At 43.4% G+C, this 15,534-nt stretch overlaps 1 protein-coding gene across 2 annotated transcripts in view; it reads right to left on the bottom strand.

Annotated features, from left to right (window-relative positions):
• Window positions 1-12,297, bottom strand: part of sh3kbp1 (SH3-domain kinase binding protein 1) — a 30,425-nt gene extending 18,128 nt beyond the window's left edge. For both annotated transcript variants that reach the window (XM_078291304.1, XM_078291303.1), the window contains exons 1-4: window positions 12,049-12,297; window positions 6,648-6,805; window positions 950-1,064; window positions 207-313 (exon numbers count right to left, since the gene is read on the bottom strand). In XM_078291304.1, coding sequence (XP_078147430.1) covers window positions 207-313; window positions 950-1,064; window positions 6,648-6,805; window positions 12,049-12,052 — 384 coding nt within the window. In that variant the 5' untranslated portion in view covers window positions 12,053-12,297. The remainder of the gene's footprint in view (window positions 1-206; window positions 314-949; window positions 1,065-6,647; window positions 6,806-12,048) is intronic.
• Between the last annotated feature and the right edge of the window lie 3,237 nt (window positions 12,298-15,534).

The following is a 15,534-nucleotide window of genomic DNA, read 5'->3' on the forward strand; positions in this document are numbered from 1 at the left end:
GTCATTCAACATCTTTACAATAGGGATCCAAAAGTGTCATCACTTTGTCAAACAAGGACTATAGTGAAGCAACTGACAACATTTTGGTCAGAATCGATCAGTATGATGGTAAAAGAGAGTCCAGGTCGAAAATGTCCTGAGTTCTGCTTTAAGTTTCCTCATAAACATAAAAAAACTGAGAGGCAGGAGAGGGTCAGGTTTCTCACCTCCGCTATAATCTCAATGACGTCTCCTATCTTCAGCTCTAGCTCATCCTCGTTCTGCGGCATGTAGCTGAACGCAGCTTTACACCTCCGCTTACGGATCTGCTCTCCTGCAGCGCACACACACACACACACACACACAGACAAAAAAGTACATGTAGAAACATAAATACATATTTGACTTATGTCTCACATATTTAGTTGATGCTCTTATCCACAAGCCTTAACTTACAATGAGTGAGCAGGTCAAGGTTCACCGACTTCACTCAAAGTCACATGACTGATGTCTAACACATCGGCCACGGTGGGGGTCAAGCCTGTGACCTTTCAGTTACGGGACGGTCTCGCTACCCTGCACCAGCACCAACTGATTCCCACTGGCTTTACATTTTGTTCGCCTTACACTCATTAGCATTCTCATTATTCATGACTCATCCCAAACCTGCTGTGGTACTGTATATGAAGCCGTATATATATGTGTCTGCTATTCCTCTTTTGTCCACCAGGTGTCTCTCCTCCTCGTCTCAGATTTCGAGGTATCACATCATGTATGCATGTGTGTATAGAGAGTGTGTGAGCATGTTAGTCCAAAGAAAGCAGAGGAACACTTGACCCAAATCCTCGGTCACACTAATAGGATCTGTGTTTGAGCTGGAAGACTTAAGCCCGCCTAATGACAATAACTTTGTGTATGCCTGTTAGTTAGTGTGTGTGTGTGTGTGTGTGTGTGTGTGTGTGCCGAGTACCTTTCCTGCCCGGTCGTAAGCCGGGGTCAGACACAGGACTGGCCCTGCCATTGGACAGGTCAGATTTGATCGTGCTTGTTGGTCCTCCATCCCTCTTCCCTTCCTTTTTTATCTCCTGCAGAGAGAGAGATGGAAGGAGGGGAGGGGTTGGTGGGGCAGGAAGAGAGAGAGAGAGGAGGAGAGTGAAGGAGAGAGAGAGAGAGAGGGAGGAAGGAGGGAGAAAGGGAGGGTGGGATAAACAGAGAGGGAGAGGAAGGTTCAGGTGAGAAAATGGGGTTGAGAGACAGAAGGGGGACAATGAGACGAGACAAGGTGAGGAAAGAGGGAAGGAAAAGGAGTGAGAGAGTGTTAAAGCTGCGCTAGGCAACATTTTAATGTAAAAATACACCCGTCTAATCAGCTTAAATCACAAAGTGTGGCTGCAATAGAGGAAAGCATCCCATCCTGACTAACTCAGACCCTGCAGATTCGCCCTATTTGAACCAAATGAAATGCTGGTTTCGGGTATGTAGACTTCCCCGCCCACAGGAGGTGACGAATCAAAGCGTAAGAGTGAAATCCAAACTGTCTTCTAAACAGCTCCGTCCAGAGAAAGTTAGATCTTTTCCTCTCTCGTCCCTTTAGTAGCTCTCCTTTGGTATAAAGCAATCACAGAAGGCTTTACACCGAAGCATGAGTGTGCTGTGTGCAGTTCACTGGCATCATGTTACATGATATCTGGGTATTAAAGATCAAGTTTTTCAAACAGCTACCTCTCGCTGAAATTTGAAGCCACCAACGTGCAAAGTGGTACTAGTGCAGCTTTAATTGAAGAACTGAATAGAAGAATTTCATTACAAAATTAGACAACCATCATTTTACAAAATAGTGGCACCTTACTTGTATAAAATGATTCATAGCACAAAACTAAAGCTAATGATGGTACTTTTTACAAGGACATTAGGTAACTTACGCCCTTCATTGACAAAATGATAACATTTTTACAGACTGAATCCTTTATATTTTAGCAACATCACCACTGAAACATCAGGTGATTTCTTTTTTTGTAATAAAACTGTGTATCTCCAAGTGTTTCACCCGCCCACCCCTGTGCTGCAGATGCTGCTGTGGGCATGGCAACGTATCGGATGTCGGTAACCCCGAATGACCCTGACCGTTTACCTGCAGAAGGCCCGCAAGAGCTGACAACACACACACACACACACACACACACACACAAAAAATCTGCCTCTCCCTCCCGCAATCGTTCTCTCTGTCTCTGCTAACTCGCTTGTTGTGACTTCCCCCATGACTTTCACTTGCATGAAGAGTCACAAGACACAAGAGAGCCATGCAAACCCAATCAAGAGAAACAGAGAGTGACGGGCAGACGAATACTCAGACTGACAGAAATATCGACAAACAGCCGGATGGGCAGACAGTTGCACAGGTAGAGAAACAAACGAGTAGGCAGACACACACACACACACACACACACACACACAGAAACAGAAACAGAGAAAGACTAGACGCGACTGTTCACATCTCCTCAACACATTCGCCATGACACTGTTTCATAAGCGCCGGCCTGTGGCTAACGCAGCTCAGTGAAGCAGACAGGCTTGGGTATACTGACTCATGGAATATAACCCCTAACACACTCTCGGTGTATGCAGAGATGGCGCGGCGTCGCGGCGGCGCCTTGATGACGAGCTGCGGAAATCCAAAAATATCAGCAAGGTGAGAGGTTTCCGATTCCGAACGATTCCGAACGATTGCGGCTGATGTCAGGCGAAGAGCCATCTTGAGAGCTGCGAAGGTTTGGGAGTGGGCATACAGCTGCACTAAGCAAGAATTTTGTGTAAAAATACACCCGTCTTATTAGCCTACATCACAAAGTTGGCCTCCAACGGGGAAGAGCAGGCCACCGCACCTGACTGAGGCGCCATAGATTCACGCCATATTTGCCCAAATGAAATTCTGGTGTCAGGTATGGACACAGTGATGAATCCAAACTTAAAAGCAAAAAACAAACATCCCATCTCATCCCTTTGGTTTCCTTTGGTATAAGGAGGTAGGTTGGTGACTATGAGCGTGATGTGTGCAGTTTATTGACATTAAATTGCATGATTTCTGGGTATTTAAGTTCAAATTATTCAGACAGTTACATCTCAAGTGTGGGAAAACACGCACTGATTCTGCAAACCATTATTAGTCGTAGGTGGTGTATACTGTACGCCTTTGTCTATGCAAGGATGCAAGTGCACACAGATATAGGCAGACAGACACACACACACAGTCATTTGGAAATAGACGCAGACACAGACCCACAGGCACATATTGAAAAAATCACTTTTAAGTTGCAGACTGCAGAGTACAGGCCTGCCTACGCAAAAACCAAAGCCAAAGCGTCCATTTGTCAGCCTACAGCTTCCCTTCCTTATGAGCTGTGAAGGGGAGGCAATGTTTACAGGCCTTTAAACTGTACGCTTCATAAAAAAGCAAACACATAAATTCATAAGGGACAAATCCAAAATGCAGCTGTTATCCATTAGGTTGTTAATTTTAAATGATTAATACAGGCCAGTTTATAACCCGAGACCAATGATTTTGTGGCTTTGCGGATGAAATCAAGTAAAAAAAAACAAACTGCATTTGGAGCCTTTGTGACTAATATTCATGTGCCACTGCAATGCCTCCTCTGGGGACACGGAGGTAACTCAGAGTTAAAGGAAATTCAGCTGAAATGAGGAAAGGAAGAAGACGTGATTCATTATCTGAACAGGAAACACCTGCATAATGTACACTGCGCTGTGGTGTGCGTGTGTGTGTGTGAGTGTGAGCGTGTGTGTGTATCAAGTGCGTAAGACTAACAGCAGTTTACAAACCCCAAACATTGTTTTTTTCACCGCATATCAGCAGACTTCTGACCCTTTTCCCTGCTCCCAGCCACAGATAATGCAGAACAATAGCAGCTAACTTCCATTTTGTGAGACATATTACTCACGGTAGCATTAGAGAAGGAATAAAACAGAAAGAGGTGGAGAAAGAACGAGGCAGAGAAAGATAGAGAGAGCGTATGTTTGTAAACATCGTTGTGAAATGAAGTGGTATTTTTAAGGAACAATGGGGTTAGAATGACGCAAAAATAATTTCCTTTCTTTTCATCAATTCCTGTTCTTATGTCGCAGCTCTATCGATGAATCATTTGTGTGTGTGTGTGTGTGTGTGTGTGTGTGTGTGTAACCATCGGCCAAACTGATAAAGGAAGAAACAATATGACTATGACTATACAATATGACTTATGAGTATACATTGAGAGCATTTAGACAAACTGACATGGAGTTAATAAAGCTAAAATAGAGTTTATAGGAGAACACACTCACACACACACACACACAGTGATCCTATATAGCTCAATAGGCACTAACTAAATATCTAGGTTAGGGCTTCAATTACCAACTTGAGCAATGCACCCTAATAATGTATGTCATTGGGTGTTTTGGATAAAGGTGTCCATCAAATTCCATGTCATTTCAGACCCCCCCCCTCACTACTTTAGGCTATTTTTCAAAAGCGACATGCAGCAAATCTAGCTACGTTTTCAGACCAGTCATGTGTTGACTAAGCATTTAGCGACTAATCGGTACGGCTGCTGGCAATGCACATGTGATTGCGTTAACTGCTTGTCTAATCCAAAAAAGGTCAGATGATCACAGCGCTTCCCCCACACACACACACACACACACCATCGCCCCCCCTGCTAAGAATGTGGGTCTGCAGCAAATATATTCATAAGCAAATTACTTTGGGTGACTTTTTGAGTAGCCAGCTGCTTTCCTTAAGAGAGCTGGTCTCAATAGAATTCAATAGACAGGGTTAACTTCTGTGCTATTCGGGGGAAATTCCCAATCACTTCCCCACTGATGCAGCTGATTGATTCCGTTAGCTAGCTGATCCGGTCCATTACTTTCTTGTTTTTATGATTTGCACACCAGCTAACATATCTGCTAGAAGCAAATGTTAGCGCCAGCAGTGGCTAGTCGTCTCATATTAACATTAACATTGGTTGCTTAGCTGAATTAGCCAGCTGGCTGGTTAGCAAGTTAACAAAGCTAAAAATAGCTGTTTGTTTAACTGAGCTCATTCTTCTCAAGCTATAACTCAGTACTGTTTCAGAGTAGAGACTTGAGCCGTTTACTGTGTCACAGCAACCTAAATTTGGAAATAGATCCAACATATCAGACTATTTTCTTTTACGTATAACATTAATGAATATACCTATACACCCACACATCTTTTTCAAGTAGCTCTCTTTTCTTGTTTTCTTGTAACCAGCAGATGTTGTTGATGGGAGATTTGTGATGCAACTGCAAAGCCTCTATTCACACACACACACTCCACAGAAGGACTAATTTCCGCAAATACCGGCAAACAAATTGAAGCCTACTCCACACACATATTGACACATGCATGATTGCCACCACTCCCTGTCACTTTTCAACTTGTCCTCCCCCACCCTCACACACAGACACACACACACACACACACACACAGGCCTTCATATCACATTGATCAGCATTGCAAAGCTTAACGGCAGTGATTCCCATAACTGCAGTCTTGTGACAATGAGTCTGGTATTACTGCATTACTCACAATCTCTCTCTCTCTCTCTCTCTCTCTCTCTCTCTCTAACTGTCACACACACCCACACACACACACACACACACACATCCGTGCAAATACCCATCACAGGCCCATTGTCCGGCTCCCTGACAGTGAATGAGAACCGTGAGTTTCAGTCAGCAGAAATAAAGCCTGGCTGCACAGTTACCACCTGACAATAGATGGGACTTCTTCAGCGCTGTCGAAATGGAAGCGCTATTTTCTGTCACTGTTCACTTGTGTCACTTCTCTACTTCCCCTCCTGGTAAAGTAAAGGAAGTGGACACTTCCCCCTTGTCACTACACACACACACACACACACACATGTTGGTCTTACTATACTTGTGAAGAGCTTCCATTGACTGTGTTCATTCCCAACCCCCTAACCTTAACCCTTTCCTAATCCTAATCTTGACCCTAAAACCAAATCCTAACCTTAATCTAACCTTAACCTTCACACTTACTCTAATCTAAACTTCCAATCTTTAACCCTAAAGCCAAGTCCTGACCTTAATCTAACTTTAACCTTAACTCTAACCTAAACCTAATCTTAATCCTAATTTTAACGCTAAAATACAAGGCCTAACTTTTATCTAACCTGATCCTTAACTCTTACTCTAACCTAAACCTCCAAACTTTAACCCTAGAACCAAGTCCTGACCTTAATCTAACTTTAACCTTAACTCTAACCTAAACCTAATCTTAATCCTAATTTTAACGCTAAAAACAAATCCTAATCCTAAACTAGTCACTTTCTGAAGTGAGGATCAGTCAAAATGACCTCACTTCGCCAAAAACTGTCCTCACTCTGATTCCCGCAATAAGATCAACACACACACACACACACACACACACACACACACACACACACAAAACACACACATACACTCACAAAGAGAACCACACCACAGTGACAAACCAGCCACTGCGTGTTTATTCTGCTGCTATTTACGGTGGGCTGTTTGTGAATTTATGAAGCGTGTAAGAGACTGAGAATGAGGAGAGAGAGAGAGAGAGAGAGAGAGAGAGAGAGAGAGAGATTGCGGTTACTCACCCTGACAAAGTTATCCGGGAACAGCCCCCTGCGTCCGCCCAGCTCGCCCTCCCACCATCCTCCCTCGTCCCGCCGTATGTTCACGATGACGTCGCCCACCGTCAGGCTCAACTCATCGTCCTGCTGAGCCTCATAGTCAAACTCCACCACGGCCTCCACTGGGTAAACAGAGCGAGAGAGAGACATACAGAGAGACAAAGAGAGAGAGAGAGAGAGAGAGAGAGTCAGCGTGTTACAATAAACTGCACTAACACTGCAGAGATATGTGATTGTTCCGTATCGACTTTCTGGCTTTCTCGCTGGTTTCGATTCTGATGGTTCTGGTGTTTTCTTATTGATTCAAGACTGGAATTGAAACAGAAAGATATACACACACACACACACACACACACACACACACAGAAAAACACACACACACAAATACGCACAGACCTGCAACAACAATAAAAACAACAACAGAATTTTACAGCAAACTGCATTATAAACTAGCCTAAGACACTGCAGAGATAAAACAATCCATATCTTATTGCTCCTTGTGTTATTCTGATTCTGATTAATCTTTTTTATAGATTTGGAATTAGAGAGAGAGAGAGAGAGAGAGAGAGAGAGAGAGAGCGAGAGGTCATAATTAAATGCAGACACTATTTGATGTTCGGAAAAATGCAGTAAAATGCGGAAAAAGTAAACACCATAACAGGCATGACAATATATTCACAAACACACATACATTCTCTCTCTCTCTCACACTCTCTCTCCATCTCTCTCTCTCTCCATCTCTCTCTGTCCATCACACACCCCCCCACACACACACACACAAACCTTGTGACAGCTCATGCAGCTGCTAATGCTTGTAAAAATGTACTGAATGTGTCATATCACACAGCTTTCTTAACCCTAACCCTATGTACACAACCACACACACAACCACACACACACACACACACACACAGGCCTAGTCCTGATCCTTGTCGTAACTGTGTGGGCGGCTGCGGGGGGAGTGGGGGGAGGGGGGGGTACTGGGGGACCGTAACTATGGGAACAACAGCATAAAGGGGTAGCTATGACTCAGATGCACTGCCCCCCCTTACCCAAAACGATCACACACACACACACACACACACACACACACACACAGATACACATACACACAATCTGCAGCATGAAGACACTATCTGCAATCTAATATCACAATAGTGAAACCCAACTGTTGTGAAAGGCTAAGTGTGTTAAAGTGGAAAGTCCTGGAGCTGCGCTGATATTTTACATTATGGGGAAGGAGGGAGAGTCGAACTTCCGCAAGTCATCAATATTAAACAGTCGAACGGACTGGAGTCCAAGTTGGCCCGGTCTTCAGACGGGGGGGAGGAGGATGCCATTCTGGAGAGATAGCTGAAGACGAGACAGTGACGTGGCGCAAATTCCATTAGTCCTTTTTTTGGGACTCACTTTTGTTGTTTGGCTGCGTTTCGGCTGTGGGGAAGCAGCAGATACCGCAAGAGGGGAAGTGGAGCGTCGGACTCACTGCAAAAGCTCCTCCAGTAATGAGAAGTGTGTACATTAATAGCTTGTGGTGTTTGTCTCGTAAACCTCATCTGAGTAGCAGAACAGGATAACGCAGGAAGTAACAAACACTAAAGTGGTTGGCAGCTTGTGGCACGGCACAGGATTCACACGGCACAAGTGCAAAAAGTGCAACATAAAAGTGACACGAAGTTACAATTATTAACGCCAAATGAGCTCTTGTGTGACTATGTGGAGAGAGTGGAATCTGAGGCTTAAACCCCGGACAGACAGGAAGCGTAGTGCACACTGCAGGCGGGAGATTTGACGAGTCGACGCAGGAGGACAAATGGAAGATCAGCTGGTCACTCCCGCAGTTCGTGGATGCCAGAAAGCACAGTATTTTGGTCTGTTCCCTGCATCGACGCTCTGAAATTGAGCTCTGAGCTGAAAGCTGGGAGCCGCCGCGTCAAACTGTTTTGACGCACCGCTTAACGCCGCTAGTCTGCCTGCAGCCATTGAGAACAATAGGTGCGTCTGATGCTTTCTATCTGTCCACAGCTTTTCTGTTCATTGTCTATCAAAAGCGTGTACGCATGGCATGATGGGATAGGCGGCAATGGGAACCACGCCCGCGATGCGACAAGAAATGTTGAAAAAATGTAATATTATGCAAATGAGCACGATACTCGCAGCAAGGGAAAAGGCTCTTTCTCAATATGCGTTCTTGTGTGTTCTTGGGTCCCCCATGGCGCGTTTTATGTAAAACCGCTGAATCACAATTCCATAACAAAAGAATGCATGGAGGATGGATGGAAGGATGGTTGAAGATCCCGGAGGTTTCCCTTGCCAGCCGAGGACGCATCGGACGGTGAGCTGCCGAAGGAGAACGAATGGGAAGCCCCAAGATTCATTGCGAGAAACGACGCGTCACGCCCGAGCAGCGCCGCGGTCTCCAGTACAGAACCGGTCAAAACAGCTGGGAAGAGGAACAGCTGTGTGTCTTAATTGATTGTGCGCGCAACGTCAAGCACACGGTCCATCTCAAACTGTAAGGAAGCGTCTCTGCGCTTTACTTTCATGAGAAGTTTGTTCTCTCCAAGACAACTTGGGAAGACGTTTCTCCACAAGGTCACAAGTATCAATTTCGCATTCCTGGATTTGATTGGCTGTCTTAAATCTGGCTCTCGAATTCTCCCAATCTTTAAATCTTTGTTCCTAGTTCCACTCTGTCTTTGAATAGAAGACTGTGTCGGGCTTTCCTGAATTATTTGACCGAAGTCTCTGTCAGATTATACAGATCTTGACAAATGAAATAATGTGTGGAGGAAAGTGACAGAGACTGTTGGTCTTTAGCTGCTAACTTCAGCTCTGGTAGGCTGAACAAGAAATGTTAGCTTGCTAGCTTACCTATCCCATCACATTCAAATAGCTGTAGCCACTTAGCTAGCCAGCTCGCTAAAGTAAAGCGTGGTTTCAAGGTTCCCAGATACATAATTGTGGATTTTATTTGGTCATAATGAAATAAATAAAATGATACAATGCAAAATAGGCCCACATAAACAAATAATGTTAAACAAACCCGATGCTTGACCCAAAAACGCCAACGGCCAGTGAAACGGCAAAAAGCAAACTTTTGATATAAGCAACGCAAAGCGAAGTGGTCATAGTGGTGTGTGTGTGTGTGTGTGTGTGTGTGTGTGTCTGTGTGTGTCTGTGTGTAGCCTGTTGGCAGGGTTAAGGATAAACGAGGGGAGACCTTGAGATGAACCAGATAAGAGAGAGAGAATCTTTCAAAGCCTGCAGACAAAACACACTCCCTCTCAAGTGGTCAAGAAAGCACACACCACACACACACACACACACACACACACACATACACACATAGGAATCATAAGATGGATCTCTCCCTACCTCTGTCTGAACAGCTGCAGTGGGTTTAGATAAGGGGAAACCACACACACACACCCACACACAGGAATACACACACAAACTTTGCAAAGGCGTGTTGACATTTTACTGGTTTACATTGGGCCTGTGTTTGGTTGTGGCTATGTTGTGGTGGTGTTACTGATGATGTCGGGACCAGCTGTGTGTTTCTCTCCGTAAAACATTCACGCTGGACCGGAGCCCACTGGGAGTCAAACCCACCCACTCTGGTTCAGACTGTGGATCAGATTCAACCAAACTCTCCCACATTAAAGGAAAAGTCCACCTCAAATTCTCTTCATCAATCTGTGACGTTCAAAGGATTCCAGGAGTGTTGTAATTGACTTTTTTGTCATACCCACTTTCCCTCGACCTGCCTCGTCTACTTCTACTTCAGTTAGTGATTTCCTACATTTCCCAGAATGCCTTTCGATAACCCCCCAGAGAATGGGTGCCAACTTGTTGCTTTCAGTATGTGTAGGTGGAGAAAGCAACAGTGATAGTGATAGCACAGTAAGAACAAGAGAGTGAGAGTTTTCCCTGTTGAGAAAAAGCGAGTCACGCCCCTTACTCTAAACGCTACATGTCTTGTGGCTGCACTGCATTCTGGTCTATACTGTCGGTAGAGAAATTGGTCTCTCTCCTCTTCTACGATGGATTTCTCCCTGCATGATTGTTGAACATCGGTGTAAAATGGCGGCTCTAAAAAGAAGCTCTTGCGCTTTGATTCTGAGGGACTGACATCAAAATCTGAAGTTTACTGTTGATGTTTCAGACAGCTGAAAATGTTTCTGCTATCAAACTGCATTGTAGCTGCTGGAAATATCTCAATGTGACGTCACATCATCTACGTTGGTACAGTTATCGACGGGAATAAGAAAAACACAAAACCAAACAACAAACTGGACACAGAAATACAACGGCAAAAGATGTTTTTTACCAGTGTGTAAATGTTTCATGGTGGATTTTTCCTTTAAAGCCTGACCTTCCCCGGCCAAGCTCGACTATCCTCCTCCAAAAACACAGGAATGGCAGAAAAAATGACCTCTCTCCTTCTCTCTCTCTCTCTCTCTCTTTCTCTCTCTCTCTCTCTCTCTCTCTCTCCCTCTCGCCCTCTCTCTCAGTGTCAATTCAGTTCAAACTTCTTCATTGGCATGGATGTGATACAGTAAGATGAACACAGTCTTGCCAAAGCATCTAAAAAGGCCTACAACTGAATAAATAATAATAATAAATAACTAATAGGCTGCATGGCAATAAACAACTGTTCCACTTGTATGACTGTGTACAACTCTCTCTCTCTCTCTCTCTCTCTCTCTCTCTCTCTCTCTCTCTGTGTGTGTGTGTGTGTGTGTCTTCCCCTTGAGGCGAGCCGTACATTGTTTGTGATGCGCACCGCCGGGCAAATGATGGCGATGATGAGAGAGGCAGAAATAGAAGAATGCCACAGTCAGGCCTACTTCATCCAACATGCAGAGAGAGAGGGAGAGGGAGAGAGAGAGAGAGAGAGAGAGAGAGAGAGAGAGAGAGAGAGAGAGATACTGTACAACACAATGGACAGACAGACAGAGAGTGAATGTAAACGTGTCAACATCTGTAACTCATCAATGTGACCGGCTGCTCTCCCCTCGCTTCGCTCGGCCGCGCCGCGCACGCCCACGCACAGTTTTATAATCATGATAAATAAAGGATCGGAAGCATTGCAAAAATGAAAGGACTGTACCTACCCTAACCCTGGCCTGCACGGGCCCTTACAAACATGCAGCTATGTAGCGACGTCAGGGGAGGAGGTGGAGGTGGTGGAGGGGGGAGGGGGGGGGGGGGGGGGGGGCTGCTGAACCGAGCGCATCTGGACCGGGCGTTTATTCCAGCCTATCCAGATGCGCAAACGGGCTGGAGGCTATTTTTGGGGTATTCTCCAAATTAGGAAAAAAAGAAAAAAAGAAAGAAAGAGAAAAACGTCACATCTTACCCATTTATGTGTCCCGGTGCGCCGGTAGTGCCGCTGCAGACTGGTTGGTCGGGCTCCTGTGGTTGTTTCAGACCGGGGGTTTGAACCGGACCGAGCCCCAGCCTCCTCCTCCTCGTACTGCAGATCCGCTACAGCGCCGAAACGGGAGGAGCGTCGGATGAAACCATATTCCTTCCTCCTTTTTCCCCCCCCGGTGACACGAGAGAAGAGGCAGCGCGAGAAGCCCAGAAAACGGAAAAAGCGCTGATGTACAGACTCTCTCTCTCTCTCTCTCTCTCTCTCTCCTCTCTCTCTCGCTCGCTCGCTCTCTCTCTCTTGCTGCCTTCAGGTGCTCCTCGTAAGCTCCGACTTCTTAGTTCGTAATGCTGCGTTCACGTCCTAATGCTCCGCTGGTTGGGCGGAGACCGGAAGTCGTTCATTCCAGTGGAGGATGTTTTGACGGATAGTAACGTATTACACTTTGTTAATTTCACATCTTTTTCTCTTGTATTATTGTACTGTCATTCTCAGCGCAATAGTCACTGAGCTCAAACACACATACAGGAAGGCTTGGTAGTCACCATGTTGAGTTTGTGAATGCATGAACACATGTTGAATGCATGAACTGAATGTTTCCCCCTATGTCAGAATCAGTGGAAAGATAGGCCTACCCTTCATTCAATAGGGAAAACGTTCCATTATTGAAAAAAGAAAATATCAAAATAGCCGTTACTGTCTGTCAAAGCATCCTTCATTGGAATGAATGACTTTGGAGCATGAAGATGTGAATGAAGCATCCCCTAGTGGATGTCAGATACTTTTGATTTTTCCTAACTGCGTTGTTAGTGGAGCGTCAAAACAGCTGCATGTGACAAAAAGATATCTGAGCGCTGGTTTATGGGATAGCAAATTGTAAACAAAAACCAATACAAAAGTCAATAGAAAATATCTTTAGCATCTACTTTCACAATAAAAAGTTTTTTTGTTACCATATTGGTTGATAGTGATGATGCTATCATTATATTTTTGCTATTTTCATTTGTTAATAATGAAAACGTAGGAATAAAACATTTTCCCTTTGGAATGAAGGGTGTCTTCCTGCTAAATCTGACATGATTAGTCAACATTCCTTGGGGTGACATTAAGTTCATTTCAGTCAATTTAAATTTCGATATTTCCGACAGCAATTGAACGCTGCATCTCTCTGAGCTCACAGCCTCGCACCTATGCAGCGTAAATCTCGCGAGAATCCCTAAAAGTACCCCAAAATAGTGCACTGTGAACACAAACTGAACAAATGTTGTACTGAACGCCCTGTATGTCTACTGACCGAATCTTTGTTACTAATCTATTTTAGCTTATAATACTACATTCATAAAATGAAATTTGCCCATAAAAGCCTCTTTTTATATTACACTGACCTTAGAAATTATCTAAAAGCCTTATCAAACATACAAAAACGATCTATCACTAATCTATCAGACTTCTTGAGATTTTCAAATTCATGTGAACGCCTTGCCTTTGTTGACATTTATTTATTTTTTTAACAAATTTTAGTGATATATTCTTAATATTTTAAAACTTATAGTAACTAAAACCAATTCCCTTTAAATTGACAATATTTGTATGATCAATTATTCTATGTAAGAACTACATTTGCAATAAAAAAATAAAAGTTATAAAAAAGGAACACACCACCTTGCGTTTCCTGTTGAGTGGTGGTTCCCAATGGAGGGTCCGGGGTCCACCCAGGTGGACTTTCCAGCAAAATGAGGAATAGTTCAACTTCATTATTATTTTCTTATGTGAAGATAGGACAGTGAGAAAATGTAGGAATGGCTGTTCTATCCAGGGGCATCAATTCACCAAAATCAAAATCCCAGCAAAACCCCTGCATCTAAAGTCATTTGCTACCAAAACTTTGAAACCTGCTTATATAAACAGACTAAAATGAATTTAAATGACTGACAAGATATTATTATTCAGTCAAAGTGATAAATTATTAGCCGTAGGTCACCAAAGCTTAGAGGCAACATTGGTCCTGAATGTTCTCCTGATGGGATTTTTTTAAAGATATGGCTTTCAAATTAATTTCTTGTGATTTTTGCTTCATCTTCACTCTCCATTATAATGATGAAAACTAGGCCGACAAGATCACATCGAGGGCTTGGAGTCAAAGGGGCGTAAGTGCGTCATAGTAGATTTTACAGGAGAGCCAAAACAAATTTTGATCAAACTTGGATGAGCTGCCGTTACCACATACTAAGCACAATATTTTAACTTTTTGTGTTATCAGATTGAGCATTACCATAAAAACAATACTGCTACAGTTTAAATTGAATTATATTTGTTAACTTTTTTAAAAATGGCAAAAGAGTGAAATACGCCTTTTTGGCACAAACATTGTCCCAATACAGCCATGCAGAATATGGGCGTATGTAAGTAAACAATTGTAAAACACATTCATTTTAATACAAATCTACTAATTACACTTCAATCAACACTGAAATATAAAACAAGATCAGAATGAATATTTTTATCTTGAAGTAATGCTCAGCAACTTTCACCAAGGCCTTTAAAACTGTAGGCTACATGGAACATATCAAATTGATTGATACATTTTTTCTGTTAAAAACTTTTAATAAACCTTTTTAATAAACCTCTATAGACATAAGAAACTACTTTTGATTCTAAACTACTACTTTTTTTTTCTTTTGCTAGTATAATACATTTTTGTATGTGTCCCAGGACACATCACTTATTGATGTGTCCTGGGACATTCAAAGACCTGTAAAACTCCTCATAACACTGAGGGAGAACTTCAGCTACCAGCAGTCTTACTACCAGAGCTCATCTTGACCAGTTCACACTCCTAACATTATAAAATAACTCGACATTTGGATTCACTGAGGCTGAGCTGTGGCTGGTAAATATAGACGAAGCCGGGTCCCCCAGCCAAACGAGCAGTAGTTTAATTTCACTATAATTTAATTCAGTAGAAACAATCCCAATTACAGAATGTATAAGAATGACTCCTTTAATTATAAGTTTGACTCTCACCACTATTATCTCTCCCACGCACAGAGTAGACGTAGTAGTGTGTGTGCATGTGTGTGTGTGTGTGTGTGTGTGTGTGTGTGTGTGTGTGTGTGTGTGTGTTCCTGATGCTAAGCCCTGTAGTTTTGTTGTCCCCACTGGGCCGAACCGCATGCAGCAGAGAATGTGCTGTAGGCAGCAGAAAGAGGGCAGTGGAAGGATGAAGGGATGCATTCAGATTTTTTTTTGTTATCTACTTTCACTGGGTGGTGCACAGTGAAGGCAGGCTGCTTTAGGTCAGAAGGAAAAGTTAAGTGTGATAAGATAAAATAAAGTAGGCCTATAATTTGTAAATGTCATTCATATGGCCTTGTGCAGGTTAGTCTAGATTTGTGAATGAAAATGTCACTCAAGGCAAAAAAAACAAGAGAGGTGACACTAGACTGACTTTGATTGAACTGTTAACTGATT

The sequence above is a fragment of the Centroberyx gerrardi genome, chromosome 22 (assembly GCF_048128805.1).
Source record: "Centroberyx gerrardi isolate f3 chromosome 22, fCenGer3.hap1.cur.20231027, whole genome shotgun sequence".
In the NCBI taxonomy this organism is placed as follows: domain Eukaryota; kingdom Metazoa; phylum Chordata; class Actinopteri; order Beryciformes; family Berycidae; genus Centroberyx; species Centroberyx gerrardi.